At 42.5% G+C, this 18,909-nt stretch overlaps 1 protein-coding gene across 2 annotated transcripts in view; it reads right to left on the bottom strand.

The window, feature by feature from the left end:
* Positions 1–5,036: 5,036 nt before the first annotated feature.
* shtn1 (shootin 1) overlaps positions 5,037–18,909 on the bottom strand; it is a 39,395-nt gene continuing 25,522 nt past the window's right edge. For both annotated transcript variants that reach the window (XM_084949643.1, XM_084949644.1), the window contains exons 7-16: positions 17,813–17,894; positions 16,045–16,139; positions 15,813–15,959; positions 14,006–14,159; positions 13,648–13,762; positions 12,612–12,694; positions 9,236–9,339; positions 7,547–7,597; positions 7,087–7,204; positions 5,037–5,957 (exon numbers count right to left, since the gene is read on the bottom strand). In XM_084949643.1, coding sequence (XP_084805769.1) covers positions 7,094–7,204; positions 7,547–7,597; positions 9,236–9,339; positions 12,612–12,694; positions 13,648–13,762; positions 14,006–14,159; positions 15,813–15,959; positions 16,045–16,139; positions 17,813–17,894 — 942 coding nt within the window. In that variant the 3' untranslated portion in view covers positions 5,037–5,957; positions 7,087–7,093. The remainder of the gene's footprint in view (positions 5,958–7,086; positions 7,205–7,546; positions 7,598–9,235; positions 9,340–12,611; positions 12,695–13,647; positions 13,763–14,005; positions 14,160–15,812; positions 15,960–16,044; positions 16,140–17,812; positions 17,895–18,909) is intronic.

Genomic DNA, 18,909 nt, shown 5'->3' with positions numbered 1-18,909 from the left:
GGTACAAAAAGACGAAGGCAGGACAGGTGAGGAAGAAGACAAGGAAAGGGATACCTGACACCTCACTCTGGATCACTTTATTGGTGAAGAAAACCTTTAAACAGTGAATTCTAAGATGAGTTTTGAAGACACTGCGCTGCTGTCCCATTCATCTCCTGTACAGTACTACAGAGCTTTTGTGATTTAAAAACAAAACACGAGTAACAAGAATGGGGAAAGAAAGTACGCGTGCTCCTGATGTGGCTGCCCACTGGGATGGCCACATCTGTCTTTGGAAACCACCGCTGTGTCTGATTGGTTGGCCTGCAGCTTGCTTGTATGTCTGCAGCCTGAATACCCACAGGACCTCAGCTGTGTTGTTCTCAACAAGAATCAGAGGCTTCTGCTCCACATGCAGCACAGATGTTCTTGTACACTATCCCAGCTTCTCATCCGGTGCCACAGTGGTCACGTCAGTGGGCGTACGTCATTGTCGTGAGACACAAACAAAATCACGGTCTAGTAATGCAGTAACGCAGCATGCTTACGGGAAAATAACGGTAATCTAATTACTTTTTTTGCAATAGTAATCCCTTAATTTACTCGTTAATTGAAAGAAGTAATCAGATTATGCGTTACTGCCCATCTCTGCTTGGAACAAATTACAACAGGACAACAGGACTGAAGGGTTTTAATCAAATTCTAAGGACAATGGAGCATTGGATGGCTGTTTCTTAATCTTTTATTGTTACTGTCTTTTATTTTAATTGGTTATATGAATTGTAATGACTATAGTGTGTTTTAACATGCTGTAGTTTTGTATAGTTATTTAAAACAGATCACTCTTGAAAATGAGACCTTGTTTCTCATTGAGATTTACCTGTAGAAATAAAAGTGAAATTAGAAAATAATAATAATACAGAGAAAACTCCAACAATCATATGACCCCCTATGAGCAAGCACTTTGGTGACAGTGGGAAGGAAAAACTCCCTTTTAACAGGAAGAAACCTCCGGCAGAACCAGGCTCAGGGAAGAGCAGTCATTGGCTGCAGCTGGTTGAGGGTGAGGAGAGGAAGACAGGATAAAGACATGCTGTGGAAGAGGGTCGGAGATTGATAACAACTAATGATTAAATGCAGAGTGGTGCACAAACACATAGTGAATGTGCAGACTGTGTGCCTTTGTATGCTTGGTGCTTAGTGCCTGTTCTTATACTTCCATGATCTTTGGATCGCCTCAGTTGTGACTACCTTCCTTCCCCCTTTTTATCATCTCACTACATTTTCTTCAGTCTGAAGGACATTCTGATGTCTTTGGTATAGAGTGTGGCAACTGATGTATCATTGGCTTAGAAAAGAAAGTTAGCGGCCATCCAGGTCTTTATGTCTTTAAGACATTCCTGCAGTTTAACTCATTGGTGTGTGTTATCTGGCTTCATGGACAGATAGAGCTGGGTGTCATCTGCATAGCAGTGTAAATGTATGCTATGTCTTCTAATGATGCTGCCTAAGGGAAGCATGTATAATGTAAACAGAATTGGTCCTAGCACTGAACCCTGTGGAACTCCATAATTAACCTCAGTGTGTGAAGAGGACTCTCCATTTACATGCACAAACTGGAGTCTATTAGATAGATATGATACAAACCACTGCAGCACAGTACCTGTAATACCTGCAGCATGCCCTAATCGCTCTAATAGGATATTATGGTCGACAGTATCGAACGCTGCACTGAGGTCTAGCAGGACAAGCACAGAGATGAGTGCTCACTAAGTTCAGCTACAGCAGTGAACTTAGTGAAGTGGCTGCATTGGCTTATTAACTGTTAGCTTATTAACTGCTAGCTTATTAACTGTTAGCTAACGGTACCACTGAGTGAGAACTGCTTTGCTTGCAGATGCTCATGGGGTGCAGTTAGCTTCTTTAGCCAGTAGGTGTGACACGCATCAGGGCCTGGTGCTGTACAACTCTTCATGCTTGAGACTCTTTCTTGGATGTTTGACACTGTGATAGTTAATGGTTCCTGTTCAGGGAGGCTGCTGTGATCTAATCTTAGCTCCACTAGCCACTTTTCTACTTCCGGTATTGCTCTCTCTCCAGCCTCAGTGCCATCTGGTCAGGCTGCTGGACTCGCTGATGCTGACTAATGGACGGTGCCACAGAGAGTCCACCTTGGAAAGATCAGTGGAGAACGTCTGGTTTATTCTTTTATGTTCTGTGTCTCTGGTATACCTCTTCTAGCAGTTAGCCAAATCTGTGAGTCATGACAGCTTCTAAGGCCTCAGGTGTGAACAGCTGTTGTGCCTCTTACGGATCATTTTCTTCATCACACCTTTTGTTGTGCTAACTTTCCTCTGTGCTGCCTCGATCTTTGGGTTTCAGTGATGGCCACAGTAGGGATTGTCTGTAATACTGGATTCAGTAGACTTTCAGAGGATGCTTCACGTAGTCTTGGTAGTTGGCCACAGAGAGTACAGGTTTCCAGCTAAGCCACGATGTTCTTTATCAGTTCAGCTGCATTCAATGCCTTTAGTTGTTCTTAGAATGTGTGGATGAATATATATCCCTCCTGACATGATGTTGGAACACTGAACTGCCTCACTGGAGTCTTGCATGGCTCGGTTTAATGGGTTTTTCATGTATGTATTTATATTATTCAGGTGTTCTTGGAAGCACGAGTTAACACACTTTGCCCATTAGGGTTTAAGTACCTGGGACTCCCACCATTTGGTGCTACAAATAAAGAAGCTCCTCCTGCGTTCTTTCCAAGCTCCTTAGACTAAAGGATCTGAAGGTTAACACTAACACTAATGTGTCTGGAATTGTACAAAAAAGTACAAATAACTAACAAAAACAAGTATTTTTAAATATCTGGGCAAAAGTAAAAAGAACTCACAATGGACTCGAATGAACCCTTTGAAAGCCCAGCGTATCGTATGTGATACTTCAGACTTCTACATCATCAGCGTGACTTTTCTTTATCCTCAAAAAATGATAAAAATTGCATGACATATTTTTAATGACTGAATTACAAAAATATGGCTTATGTTGCAAATATAATCTCCATATATATAAAACTCATATATATGCAGATTACAATTTGATATATTTTTGCATAAAGGTACAACAAACACTCCATTATCACAAAATTAAAGATTCCTGGCAGTTATTTCATGCTTCAGGTTTTAAAGGGTTAAGTAAGGATGTATTTTGCATTTAATATTCATTTTAAACAAACATTTTGAGAGTGTGAAAAGAATGAAACGAAAAGAAGAAAGTTCTTCCTGTTGTTGTTTGGCAGCTCACACCCAGTGTTGCTGTAAATGTCAGCGAGTAAAGGCAGCCTCTAATCAATGAAATGTGCCGACACAAACCGAGGCTGGACACACAGCAGCGCTCATCTGAAGCTCCCCAGCAGGCAATTTTTGAAAATACATGAAATGACAATCAAAATAGGTCAAATTAAGTGTTTCCCACACACGCTAACAGGACCTCCCTAATTGCTGGTCCTTGAAGGAACAAAAACACAGAAGCAACAGAACATTAGCTTGTATCGGCGTGATGTAGAGGGAACACAGTGGTGAGAAGAAGGAAGAAAAGGACATAGCATGGCTTGGGTAATTGCATGTTTTGCCTTAGTTTGCGATGTCGGCACCGTCCATCAGTCGGCATCAGCGAGTCCAGCAGCTCGAGCTGAGGCAGAGGAAAGAAACCGAAGCGCTGACTTTGTTTCTGCTGAGGAAAAGAAGACGGAGGCAGCGCATCCAAGGGACACCAGCGTCTCTCCTCCTTTGAATGCAAAACTATATGTGAGCATTCAGCTGCGCCCGCACAGCCTCGACTAGAAGAATCTCATTAGATAAAGAGGATATGAGGAGGTAGAGACATAAATCTCTTTTTTTCATTTACTCTTGCTCAAGCAGGTCAACTGCACACTGATACTCTAACCTCCAACTAGATAATCCCACACATCCTCACGCTGCTTTGTCAGCTGTCTACACCAACGATTAGTTTGTCGAATCTGCTGAGCTACTGTTTCCTGTTCCTAACAACGTGCTGGTAAATAAACTTAACCGGGACTTCCTCTGCAACATGTGCTTCAGCAGACTGATGAAAGAACGAAGGGAAGCCTTTGAAGCAGTGCTGCTGATGAACTTGGTTAGAACACAGACTTTGATCCACAGTGACATTTCCTGTACACTGTGTCGGGGGCTGGAAATTGCACCTCAGTGTTAAATGAAGCCTAAAGCGTTAATGAACAGCAGCACACAATAGGTGATGGACACCAGCCGTAGTTCACAACTCTCATGTTTCACTCTCTCAGTGAAGAAAGTGTGTGGGAAATGTGGGCAGGTGTTGGGGAAAACAAAACACCGAAGCGGCTCGGCCATGTGGTCAAATCAATCCATGCCTGGCCCTGCTGGAGATTTTAGACATGGTACAAAGCAGCCAGTGGGGAAAAGTTCAGCATTTCTGGACTCTGTGAAAAGGTTGATGTTTCCGTCTTGTAAAAATAAATACAACAGTGTGCAGATTAAAAACGCCACCGTTGTTTCTACAGCCAGTCCAAAACAATGGTGGCGTTGCAGAGAGGCTGCAGGTAGAGCACAGCTGAGGCTGAGACGAACCTCATGTTCAACACGTTTTATTTAGACGCTTTGTAAAACATTTAATTAAATGAGTCGTGAGGAGAAAATAACTGCTGCGTGCCGTCATAACGTAACAGTTCAGGACTAAGAACAGAGGCTGGTGGTACGACTCAGGCTTGTCTCACACTCCTCTGAGCGTCTCCGGCTGTGAAAGCGCTGCAAAGTAAACCGTGGTTCGCTTTTTAACAGCAAAACATGCATTTAAATAAACCAGGTTATAACACATGAACTTGTTTGGGGGGGGGGGGGGGGAATGTGACCTTATACATGGTTTGTACAATAAGAGATCAAATAAAGTTTAAAGGGAAATCAGTGAATATTAATCCTAAGAGCATTAAAGAGCTGCTTAGTGAAGACCAAATGGAAAACACATTTTTATCTTTTATCTGATCGTAAAACACTTTCAGTCAAACTGATCCCTAATTATGTTCAATAAGTGATGACCTTAACCGCTGGCGATTGTTGTTTTCATAGAAAATCCCCCCAAAATGCAAACTGTAAGTAAACGATGGCTGCATCCACTGATATGACACTTTGGTTGCTGTAATCCTGTCGTGAGGCTCGCGCTGAGCATTTTCACTCCACCGTGTGAGAATCAGAGACACTGCAGACTGCAGCTGGTCACAGTCACACCTGCGTAATCTGCTGTATCCTCCTTTATGACTGTAAGGAGGCCATCATTTACAAACTGGACATCAAACACACTCTTCAAATAATGTCAAATACATTTCTGGAGTTGTGTTTTAAAGAAGTAAAGTGACCATAAATTGATCTTAAGGGTCAACAAGTCGAGTGAGGGTGCACACAGAAAAACAGGAGTTCCCCAAATAAAATATGTGTAAGTGAAGAGAACCATTGAAAACTAAATCTATCACGGCGGCCTGTGATTGCTTACTGGGAGGCTACAAGTTTAACACTGGTCTACATGGAACAATTCAGAGAAAAGCAAAAGCTCGAGGCTGTGAGGCGACTGTGTGTCACTGTGCATAACAATGAACTGGTATTTTACAAAAGGAGCTGAATGAACTGCAGGTGGTGTATGACACATGCCTTTATTTTACTGGAAGCAAACAGTCCAGTGGGAGTTACTGACACACTTCTGATTCTTCTTCATAGCAACAGGAACGTGTCTTTCCCTCTGACGGTGACCAAGAATCCATCTGACTGTAATCTCATTAATACAGTCAGAGGTTATTGTAAGTGTGTACTGATGTAATAGAGCAAAAGGCTGGGTAATAACACTCCATATTAGTCTTCAGTCACCCACATCCTCTGTACACGTGGATCCTCAGGCGGCGCCACACTGCGGGGAGACACGAGGACGCTGACCTGCACACACACACACACATGCATTAAACCAATCAGCAGTGTCACCTTTGTCAGGCTACAGCAGGTAAGGAGGACGGCTGAGAATCTGTGGGTGAGGCCAGCGTGAGCACACAGTGGGATCATTCAGATAAGAAACAAAGGATCGACTCTTTCATCGTGTGCCACACTGCTTATCAAATATAAGGTTTATGCAACAGGTAACAGTAATGTGCAAGCTATTTATTCAAAAGGATAATTTATTTTTAATGCTAAAAACAAATTATTGAAGCTAGCCATTCATTTTCAAAATACTGATACTTTAATATTTCTTTTATTGAGGTGCCAAACTACAGTTGCTGAACAGAAAAATAGTTTTAGTGGTTGAATGTTAGTCTTGTGTAATCACAGCTACACTGGACGTCTCAGAGAAGTCCAGCTGCACAGATGAATTCAGCCAGAAATTCCTCTCCTGTTCACAGTGGTAAGGATTAAAGCGCTTGGTGGTATTCAGTAAGACAAGCTGTTGTCACAGTGTGGTCCAGTAGATCCAAAATGTTCCCAGGAAGAAACAGAAAGCTAAAATGAATGAAGCACCTGCTCTTGCTTTTGTCAGTAACCTTAAAGCAAAGATAAATGCTTCTCGGCTGAATGCTAAAAATCACAGGTGCCTGCAGACATGCCTCAGATCAGCCAGCGAGACTGTAGATGTATGTACGGGGGGACAGTATGATGAACATGAAGGCGTACCACAGCATGTCTGCATCATCACTGGAGCGTCTTTGCAGCCACACTCTGTTGACATGCACGGGCTCGTTCTCTTTCCTGACCTCTGTGAAGTATATGCTAGCCCACAGGTGTCAGTAGATTACCACCGATGGCTGACAATGAATACAGATTGTGTTTGTCACAGCCTGATGAAGACTTTGAAGTTAACACGTACCACACACCGACTCTCAGCCCTGTGACATTGTGATAAAAACACACGTATGCTGAATTAAATCTGGTAACAATCAGACTGAGATAATCTGAGATGTTCTTGGAGGAGCCACACGTCAGTCCATTGTCCTCTTTTAGCTCAAAACAAACTGAGTGGAGAGACGAGTCATCCAGATAAATGACTTATCAGTATCGATCACGTCCAGCGTCCCACCTTTGTGTCAGGCGTCCAGCGCGTCCCGCCGCCTCAGCAGAATCCTCTGCAGCTCGTCGTCTCGGGTTGTTGTCGGAGACGCTGCCTTTGGTTGTTGTACAGTTCTGTTAAAATTCTCCTGGCCAGTTCAAACCACAAAAACACAGATCAGGACAAAGAGAAGTAGCAGCTGCATTACAAACACGTATCTGCGTCTTGTTAACATTAACTGCAGTGGAAGTATAATTACGATTTCTCCAAGTCTTCATGTTGTGTTTTTAGCATGAGAGTAGCCTCTTTAAATGTGGCACTGCTACTCTAATCTCTGACTTTAGTGTATTTTCATGTTAAATTGTATTCCAAGCACAACTTTGTATGACATGAAAAACAAACAAGTAATTTCAGATGTGAAAACACAGCGAAAGTTCAACTAGTAAAATATGGCTTGTGAGGACGTGTGATTGTTTTAAAGCCCCATTACCATGATTCCTTTAAGTTCCTGAATAGCAGAATTAGAGGGCAGCTTCTCCATCTGATAAAAGGAAAATAGGAGGAAAAAGATGGGTTTGGTAAATAAACAGCAGTCTGACACATTATACTTATTTTTCCTCATTCAGCACTTAGAAGCTAAACTGCACCTCTTACCACAGAGACGAGACACTGTAGGCAAGCACAAGGAAGTATGCTTTCTACAAGAAGCAAATATGCCAACACACAATCATTTTGAGTCACGTCAATTTTCCCATCCTCATTATTTATAATTACCTTGTAGAGCAGGTCCTAATGCTATCTAATTTGGCTGAGCCGTTGAGGCGGAGGAACAAGCAGACGAAAAGATGCCTTTGCCATGTGTCATGTTTTATCAAAACAACAAGCTCTTAGATAATTCCCCACACTGATGGGTTGGAGAGCCCTGAACAATATATGCTCAATGTACAAAAAACTCAGCGAGGTCTGAGAACAGCGGACGTCTGCAGCCGGCGGTGCAGTTCGGCAATTTTAGCAAAGATGAGCCACATTCACACGTGTCCGTCATCCTACCAGCTGTACGTCCGCCGCGCTCCCCTTTCATGTTTCCATGTCCTGTATATTCTGTCTGTCTTTAGCCACTCTTTCATTTGTCCAAATAAAAAGTTGACCAGTTGTCAGTGAGGTCACATTTGTGTGTCAGCTGCTGACATTATGACCTCACACACTCCTCAAACGATGCAGCATTAACCTCGACATGGCTCCATCATGAAACAGTATCATCAAGTCTTCGTAGGTCCTTTTCGTTTTTCTATGTAACAGACCTTAGTGTCAACTCCACATTAAGTTTATTATACATCTTTCGTAACCCCCTTTACAATCACGTCTCTGTTTTGATCTTAAACAGTAGTTCTAGCAGTTCTGTGGCTGTTCTGTTGGTAGAGTGGATCATGTGATCACGCTGTATGCAAACAAATCTGAGGGCAACACTTTGATCTGATGCTATGGAAGGAAAAACTGAATCTCACAGCAGAAATGACCTTGTTGCAAAGTTATGCACGAGCTAATAATTATCATGAATTACAGAAGGGTTCAGGAAATTGCAGTCAACACAACAACTGATAAGAAACATAGTGTTTCATTTTTGAAAAACACCGTCAACACAGCGCTGCAGTATTACCAAATACTGTTGGGATTCAATACCAAGAAAATGGAGGTTAAAAGCATCCACAAACTAGCACCCTCACACCTTTCTGATCTTTTAAACTGATCCAGTCCTGCGAGATCACTGAGGTCTGCGGATCAAATGCTCCTGGCTGGTCCAGATTAAAGCCCAGAGGAGATCAGGCCTTTGCTGTGACTGCTCCTCAACTGTGGAACAAACTGGCCCTTCACATCAGGACCTCCCCAACACGGGACACTTTCAAACCCGTCTGAAAACACACTTTTATTCCTCGGCTTTTAAATCAGAATGAGTTTGTATTTATTCATCTTATTCTCACTCAAATCTTCTAATTTTATGATTATTTTTCTTAACTCTTATCATGTCTCCCTGTGTTTTTATTTCTTTTAATTATCTTACTTGTACAGCAGCTTGGTCAACGATTGTTGTTTTAAATGTGCTATATAAATAAATTAGACTTTGACTTTGGCTTTAAAAATCAAAAACAGCAAATCACGGACCACGTCAGGGTTAGGTTACCTGTTTCCTGGTGCTGTTGGGTGACTGGTTGACAGGTCGAAGCTGAACACCTTTCTTAATCCTTTGCATCATTTCCTCCACTGCCTGCTGCCTGACATCCACTTCTGGCAGTGAGTGACCGACACACACACACACACACACACACACACACAATGTTTTTATAATGTCTCAGCTGTGGAGAAATGCAACACAGCTTGAACCTGGAGCAGGACCTGAGGACAGAGGCAACACTTGCATAGATGGTGCAGTGTTAAGCACCTTGAGGCAACCGTTGTTGTGATTTGGTGCCTTGTAAATAAAACTGAACTGAATCATATTTAGTGATTCTAGCAGCAGTAGATTAGGAACACCACCAACACTTGGGGCTTTTAGAAGCATGTTAGCGTGGTGTAAAGTCATAATTAGCTCTGCGACTGAAATAAAGTTAATTCAGGTTGTTTAAAAAAACACTAAAAAGCCAGTCGGGAGCGATTGATGATTTTTTGTTTGTTTTGCACACACATCAGTCTGTTCTACATGACCGAGAATTGTGGAGGTTGATTTGGCTAATGAGGAATAATTGTTACTGAGGCTGCTAATTTCAAAGTATTCAAAGTACATGCAGGACATCTGTAGTGTGTAAGAGTACCAGAATTACTCTGGAATCAATTTTGACTCTCTGTGTAAAAACACACACTATTCAACTATTTTTCATCCTCACGTTTACACAGGACAACAAAAAGTGTAATTCTACAATAAAGGAGTCCATTCTCAAAGCAATGTGAATATTTAATTTTCTAACATCAAACATTCAGTGGCACACACAATGGAACAATTGTCACTTAAGATGTCTTTAAAAATCACACAAAGACTATTTTGTGTTAAAGTAATCGTAAAATATTTTTCTCCAGTACTCAAAGAGAGACTATTATTCAGGTGTCAGAGTAGAAGATCCTTGGGTTGCACCTATTCAGCCTTGTATGCAATTCCAACAAATTCCCTGTGTGTAGTGCTCAATTCAGCCAGTACATATTCAAAAACTATTTTAAAAAATGAGGGCACAGTTTAAGCCTATTCAGGCAACACAGATGTCCTACCTGCTCCAACAAGTCAAGGCTTTCAATTTCATTGCACAAATTAAAGAATTTAACTTCCTGACCTAAAAGGCCAGTTTGAATTTCTCATGGACCATTTGGCATATTGGTTTGTTCTTCTAATGTGTGAGTGACGTGTGGTAAAAAGGGTTAAAATTGAAAATATCTGAAATGTAAAATCAGAATTCAAAACTCCTAAACTGAAATACATGAAACAAAGCATCTCAAAGAGAAGGAAATACAAAATGAACATGCATCGCACAAAAACAGAAGAGATTTTCCCAAATCGGGGCAATCAGGAGATAAAGAGAATAATCGTTCTAACTGACATGCATCAAAACATAAAGCAAACCAACGAGGCCTTTCTAGGTCTTTGGCCATATATACAGTGGTGTGAAAACGTATTATTAAATATTAGCCAAGTAAACACAAAATGTAGTTTCTAAATGAAGACATTTATAATTAAAGGGAAAAACCCAAACCTCCACGGCCCTGTGTGGAAAAAGTGATCGCTCCTCAATCTAATAACGTGCTGGGCCACCGCAGCCACAGCAGCAACAACGGCAATGCAGCCTTTGTAATAACTGACAGTGAGTCTTTCACAGCACAGTGGAGGATTTCTGGGCCACTCATCTTTGCAGAATTGTTGTCATTCATCCACAGTGGAGGGTTTATAAGGATGAACCACCTTTAAGGTCATGCCACAGCATCTCAATCGGATACAGGTCAGGACTGTGACTAGGCCGGTCTAAAGTCTATTTTGTTTGCCATTCAGTGTCAGGGTAACTTGGTTATTGACCCAGTGTTTTGTGTTTTGGAGTCCTGTTTATTCATTACTATGTTCCCTGCGTGTCTTGTGTTTCCTAGTTCAGTTTGCTAAAGCTTGAGTTTTTGCAGCATTTATAGTTTAGGTAGTTATTTGGTCCTGATCATGTCTTTGTTTTGTCCCTGTGTCCTTCCATCAGTGTTCCTGTGGTTAGGTCTGTCTGGTCTTCATGTTTGTGTCTCCGGTCATGTCTCTGTGTGTTGCTCTGTCGTCCCCTCACCTTCTTGCCCCTCCCTCTCCTCCCTCTTGTGGAGATACAGAAATTATTTTATTGCTGCCGTATAACCTGCATCATTATAATTGCATTAATAACATTCTTTACAGCATTATTCCATTTAATAATATTTCTCACAGTATTGATATTGCATTAAAGTTCTTTATTGAAGATGTTCATTTAAGGATCCTTTTATTATGTTTTATTACAGGTACGGCCAGGAGTATTTCATACACATTGCATATTTGTGCTTATCTCGAGTTGATGTTCGGTTCATTAAAGGTTTTAAGCTTCACTGGCGTGACTGTCCAGGTGATCCATGGTGTGGGAAACTAGAACATAGAAGGATGATTGCATACATGCTTACAATACATATAATACATATACTCTAGGAACAGGCCTGAGCAGAGACCCAAATGCATTCAGCTTCTTGTTGCAACCTGTTGTGTTTTGTTCTACTTGGCAACAGATGACCGGAGTCGACAACCAGCCCTCAGAGACCCTGAAGGCTTGAAGTTATTACCTTGTTTGGAAGGTGTTATAGAAAAGAGAAGTTCTATATCTGTTTATAGCCATCTAAGATGTACCATTTACTGTAACTGACGTCTTTAACCTATTTTTACGCCATGGGGGGGCGTGTGCCTCACTGCTTTGTAAGTGTTCTCAACATGTATTTTTGTCAGAAGACATATGCTGATGTTTTCTCCTGGCTGTTAATAAACTCACCGTTTGACTGCACTTTTCTGGGGCCTCCGTGGTTTGTGACACTGCTCTACATTGATTGATTTCGCGACACTCTGTTCCCTGGGTTTGTGCGTATCAGTGTGTGTGTGTTCCTCGTACTTCCTGTTTTAGTTTGACAGTCTCTTGTCCTGTGTGTTCCATGTTCAGCCCTGCTTCCCGTGTCTAGTTGGTGTGATTATGTTCAGCTGTGGTTTTGTTCGCTCATTTGCCCTTGTGTGTATTTATGTCTGCGTCGCAGTCTCTCTTATCCTCCGGCTGTGTGTTCTGCCTGCTGTTTAGTTTCCAGGAAGTGTAAGTGTAGTTTTGGCATTCCACCAATAAAGCTGCGTTTAAGTTAGTGAGAAAGTAAGGGGCGAGAGAGCAACACACACAGACTGGATCAGAGAGCAAGTGTTAGTATCTTGCCCAAGAATATCTGGCATGTAGACTGGAGCAGACGGGGATTGAACGACCAACCTTATGATTAGTAGGTGACTACAAGTGATTACAAGTTAGTACAGCACTGTCTCTGATGTGTACCTGGTGTCTTGGCAGAGTCCTGTTCCACCAGCGGGATGTCGGTTCTGATGCCTCTTCTCCTTCGAATCAGTGATACCAGTGTGCTATATGGAAAGACACAAATACATTGTTCAGTTAGCTGTTATTTAGGCTGCTAAAGTTTCCAGAAAAAGTTCACTTTAGGGAGAGAGTAGTGTTCAAATCTAAAACTGAGTGAAAGAAGCGGTCATATTAAACACAGTGGTATTGATTTCAAATCAAGGTAAACGAAGCATCCCTGAGATAGCTGAGAGCTATAATCCCTCCAGTGTGTTGTGGGACTACCCCTCAGTGTCAGCTCGGCTGGAGATGCTTGAAACATCTCACCAGGAAGGTGTGCAGGAATCACTGGAAATGGCTCCTTTCAATGCAAAGCAGTGGCCAACATGTCATTTGGAGGAAGCTTGTTTGGACTGTTTGTGTCTGTGATCTTCTTTCAGTCACTACTTCTCTCTTAGGTGACGGTTTGTCAGTGCTAGCAACAAGCCAGCTACTCCTCTCAACCAAAGCCCCCCAGGCTTTACTGTCATTGCCCATGTGTGGTGCCCAACACACCACACAAAGATTTCAAAAAGGACTCTGCTCTTTAAAATGTTCCCCGAATTAAATAAGCCCTCTTGTTCACTGAAGAAACCTTGATCCTAGGCCACACACGTAAAGTTTCACCCTAGCCTGGCCAATAGGGTCTCATTAGTGTCCTCCACTGCTCCTATCCTGGACAGGGTGTTCATGTCTCTTTGCTGAGGTCCTACAAGAGTCCGACACATACATTGCAGAGGAAAGGTCCCATGGTTGGTCTGGCTTGTGCTTCACCTTATTCACTTCACTTCAAAATCACTTTGCAGTATGTTCAACAACTCCACTCCTGTCTTTACACTGTGGATTACCTGCACTGTGTGATTGCTGTGATCAGCTCAGTCAACAATTTATTTCCTTATAGTCATTTTACTGTATAATTATTCCATCACACTCAAACACTTTCACACATTGATGATGTAAAAACTGTGTGTGGTCAAACCTGAGTGGGTTCGTGGTTGAAGGCAGGGCTGGAGGAGGTGGAGGAGGTGGAGGTGGAGGTGTTGGAGCTGGGGGTGGGTTGGTAGCGGCCTGAAGCTTTTTCTGGAGCTCTTCAACTGGCCCATCAATCACATCCAGTTACAGTGCCAGCACATCACCAAGGACAGAAATTTTTAACTATTATAGTAAACAACTAATAATCTTCCAGGCTGGCAAAAGCCACGAAGAGAATTTCAAGGTCACACTTTAAATCGGTTGTGTCCTTCTGTTGAAACCTCCGCACACACAGCGTGCTCTCGACACTGTTAGTGCTGTTTCCATTCTCCACAATGCCCCCTTCCAATATTGTTCGACCTCACCTGTAAACCTCAGATCCTTGACCTCCAGTTCAGCCTTGGAGCATTTATTGCTGCACTCCTTCTTCTCCTCCTCCAGGAGCTCCAGTGTGTGCCTCAATGCTCTAAGCTCCCTCTGAGTTTCGCTGTTCCCCAGCATGTCCTCCATCGTCTTTATCTGAAGATGGCCCAGGCACACAGAAAATATTTTTGCTACAAAGGACATGCACACTAGTTCAAATCAGCGTAAACATGTAGCATGTTTGGTTACATTTTAGACAGAATTGTCATGTCGACTGACAGAATATTACTAGTTTGTTTGGCTTTAAAATGAATTTTTGGGTCTCATAATGCAGAGAGTTCATTTTTTAAATGATTTGCTAGATTGTAGCATAATACTGCAGACAAACTGACAAAAGTTTACTTTGAAGAAACCACCTCTCCTCTGATAACATGCTGTTACGGCAGCTAGCTTCATGAGGTCATGGCCTGCAGTGCTTTGCTGTTTGTGTGTTACCGTCACTGGTGTCTACATTCTGGGACTTTCTGTTTGTTCTCCTGCTTTCATTTACAGTTACAGGTAATAATATAATAATACAAACTAATCCAATGGCTGAAATTGTTTTTCTCCTCAATGAAGAAATACACACGGCTGAATTATTTCTAATCTAGGAAGTGAATATCCCCCAAAGAAAAGAATGTGGATGACTCTGATAAACCAAGTGCCAGCAGAGTGCCGGATATCACGGCTACAGCTCCGGTGTTGCTAATTTCTCATAATTCTCATTGGACAGCTGCCAGTTGACATTCATTCATCTGCTGCACAAACCCAGTTCCTTAACCAGTGTTTTAATTGTTCCTCAAATGAAGGGTATGGCTCACCTCCACCCCAGAACCAGAAAAGATCAGTGATCCCTCTCAGCTCTAATTGTTCTCCATCAGAGCCACAGGAGGAGGGAGAAAGGGGAGGCTATTCAGCTGCTTTTAATTATTAATCTGGCAGGTCGTGGCCCTGTGGTTGTGCTGCCATGGCCCATGATAATTCACCAGGCATTTCCACTCTATGTAATTAGTCAGCTAAATAAGTCGTGTTTGGATGCATACAAATTAAAAGCATTGTCCAAGCAAATTACAGAGGTGCGCTGCCTCCACTGCTTAACACTTTTCTTCTGTTTTAAGCATTAAAGAATGAGGTATTTCTGACTGACACCACAGTCTGTTCTTAGGTATAGATTAGACTCTGCAGTCTTTAATACCAACTACCACAGCCATTACTACACAGCATTGTATTTATTTACTTTGTATTTTTAAACTTCTATTATTCTTTATACTGTTATTCATTTTTAATTGGCTTGTTTTTCAAATGTGGCAAAATATCATTCCTCTTCATTACATGGTTATCGCTGCATTATTAGCAGAATGAGCCAGGATGGAAACTAATGGAAGCATATCAGCGTTTTTTTTTTCATGATAAAAACATAGATATGCACTAGCAGGCTAACTGAGAACAGCTGAACTGTTTCAGTGTAGGAAGATTAAAGGCTGGCATCCAAAACACAGAGCAATTCCATCAGATTGATGCATGCTCAATCGTCCAGCTAAGTAAATCTCAAAAGTTGTTCATCTGGACGTCCAGATGAACAGAATCAACTTTGGGAGAACTCCATCAGATCCACACAATGTCTGCTAATCTGGAGTTATTTTATCTGACCAACCTTTTGTTGCCTTGTACACGTCTGTGTGGAGAGGACAGTTTTTAGTGTTAAACAAGAAATTCATTATTTTAACAAGACTATTTCAGGCCACATCCAAAACGTCTCTTATATCAGACCTGGCTCTGGTGCTCCAGCCTCTGTGTCTCCAGTTCCTCTGTCAGTCGGGTCACCTGGCTGAGGGCATCCTGCAGAGCCTGACTTGGTGAGGAGCTCTGCATCAGGATCTGACTCTGTCTCTTCAGCTTCTTTTGCTCGACCACCATCTGGGAAAACACCATGAGGAGGATGGAGAATAAGAACATGGAAGACTGTACAAACAAACAAACAAACAAACAAACAAAAACTCACAGCTCTGGCATAATTTTCTGCCTCTGTCCTCAGATCTCGCTCCAGGTTGAAGGTGTCGTGTAAAGTTTCATATTCCTCCACAGCTAACTGAGACACTACAAGAAGATTTCCACAGGGAGAGATTTGTGCTTTTTTGGGCAACCAGAAGTTGTGACACTGTGTAAAATGTAAATATAAACAGCAGATATGATTTGCAAATCTCATAAAACTACATTTTATTCAAAACAGAACACAGAAACTTACACAACTTCAGCCTCATTCACACAAGCACTCATTTCTACATAAGTGCTTTCTGTCCAACTTTCAAACACATTAGCGCCCGTGGCAGTGACAGCTTTCACACATTGGTTTTAAAGCCACATGTGTTCCCATCCAACCGTCTTCTGTGAAGACCTCGTATATTTAAGCAAGACAACGCTAAACCACATACTGCAGCTATTACAGCAGCAGTGCTTTCAAGCAGAAGAGTCCAGGTCTTCTGAATTATCAGCAAATGTAAACAAATCAGGACCAACCAGCCTGACGTTTGATATGTTTTCTATCATAATTTAAATGTGGATTGATGAGATTTCCAAATCACCGCACAGTGTTTTAAATTTAGATTATACACAACTTCTTCAGAATTGAGGTGTGTGTGTCTGTGTGTGTGTGTGTGTCTGTGTGTGTGTGTGTGTGTCTGTGTGTGTGTGTACGTGTGTGTGTGTGTCTGTGTGTGTGTGTCTGTGTGTGTGTGTGTGTGTGTGTGTCTGTGTCTGTGTCTGTGTGTGTGTCTGTGTGTCTGTGTGTGTACGTGTGTGTGTGTGTCTGTGTGTCTGTGTGTGTACGTGTGTGTGTGTGTCTGTGTGTGTCTGTGTGTGTGTGTGTGTCTGTGTGTGTCTGTGTGTGTACGTGTGTGTGTCTGTGTGTGTGTGTCTGTGTGTGTCTGTGTGTGTGTGTGTCTGTGTGTGTCTGTGTGTGTACGTGTGTGTGTGTCTGTGTGTGTCTGTGTGTGTGTGTGTCTGTGTGTGTACGTGTGTGTGTGTCTGTGTGTGTGTCTGTATGTACGTGTGTGTGTGTCTGTGTGTGTACGTGTGTGTGTGTCTGTGTGTGTGTCTGTATGTACGTGTGTGTGTGTCTGTGTGTGTGTGTCTGTGTGTGTGTATCTGTGTGTGTCTGTGTGTGTGTGTCTGTGTGTGTACGTGTGTGTGTGTGTCTGTGTGTGTGTCTGTGTGTACGTGTGTGTGTGTCTGTGTGTGTGTGTCTGTGTGTGTGTGTCTGTGTGTGTACGTGTGTGTGTGTGTCTGTGTGTGTGTCTGTGTGTACGTGTGTGTGTGTCTGTGTGTGTGTGTGTCTGTGTGTGTGTGTGTGTGTCGGTGTGTGTGTGTGTGTGTGTGTCTGTGTGTGTCTGTGTGCGTGTGTCTGTGTGTGTACGTGTGTGTGTGTCTGTGTGTGTACGTGTGTGTGTGTCTGTGTGTGTACGTGTGTGTGTATACGTGTGTCTGTGTGTGTACGTGTGTGTGTGTGTGTACCTGTCTGTGTGTGTGTGTGTCTGTGTGTGTGTGTGTGTGTGTGTACTTTGTACAGCACTTTTCAATAGAAGGTGTATTTAACTGTACTTTATAAATACTTTTTCCTGTCAGTGTATCAACAATCAGTTAATCAGGACACTTTTTGTATTTACTTTGTATCAAATTATACTTACGCTACACTGACTCAACCCAGTAGATTAATAATTAGCATTATATTAATAAACCAGTAAAAACACCATATTAAAATGCAGCACTCGAACCTCTGTGATATTTCCCCAGCAGCTTCTTTTGCCGAAGTGTCTCCGCAATCAGAACAGTATTATCATGTTTCTCCTTCAGCAGCTGTAAATGCAGCGAGGGACAGAGTAAGGACACATCACGGCATAAAAACAGGTTTCATGATTTCTGTTTTACAATAACCACTTTGGAGATGGCAAAATAAGGAAATGGCAAATGGACTGGTACTTATGTAGTGCCTTTCTACTCAGGCTGAACACTGAAAACACCTTCAACTACATGTGTTATTCACCCAATCACACACAAATCCATACAGTGCTTCTTATCTACACCAAAGCACTTTATCTAACATTCACACATCACTGGGGTACACCAGGGGGTGGGGACAAACCCTCTGATTGGTAGACAACCTTTTCTATCACATTTACAAGCTTATTGTTTATATGCACAGCTATCTTTCCTAAATACGCAGCTCATGGGAATCATTGCTGTGACTAACCAGCAAAAACTGGATCAGTTAGTGTTTTAAATGAAGCTGAATTTTTCTTAGTTGTGTTGCAGTGTGCACAGCATTACCACTGAAAACAGGCACAGCCATGCCATTTAAGAAAGGAGATCAGAACACATATACAGAGCTATACCATGGACATGATCAATACTGAGCTGGAAATATATATCTGAATGTTAAAATGATTTGTTATTTGTCCTTCCATCCATCCATCCATCCATCCATCCATCCATCCACCCACCCACCCACCCATCCATCCATCCATTTTCCTCCGCTTTACCCGGGGCCTGGTCGCGGGGGCAGCAGCTTAAGCAGAGAAGCCCAGACCTCCCTCTCCCCAGCCACCTCCTCCAGCTTGTCCGGGGGAACACCAAGGTGTTCCCAGGCCAGCCGAGAGATATAATCTCTCCAGCGTGTCCTGGGTCTGCCCCGGGGCCTCCTCCCGGTGGGACATGCCAAGAACACCAAGGAGGTGCCCAGGAGGCATCCGTGTCAGATGCCCAAACCACCTTAACTGGCTCCCTTTGCTCATTTGGGAGGAGCAGTGGCTCAGAGTAGAGCCACTGCTCCTCCCGAATGAGCGAATTTCTAACCCTATCTCTAAGGGAGAGA

Source organism: Perissodus microlepis, chromosome 13 (genome assembly GCF_051167445.1).
Source record: "Perissodus microlepis isolate ML-2025 ecotype Zambia chromosome 13, ASM5116744v1, whole genome shotgun sequence".
Lineage (NCBI taxonomy): Eukaryota > Metazoa > Chordata > Actinopteri > Cichliformes > Cichlidae > Perissodus > Perissodus microlepis.
This window is presented reverse-complemented; position numbering and strand designations above follow the sequence as displayed.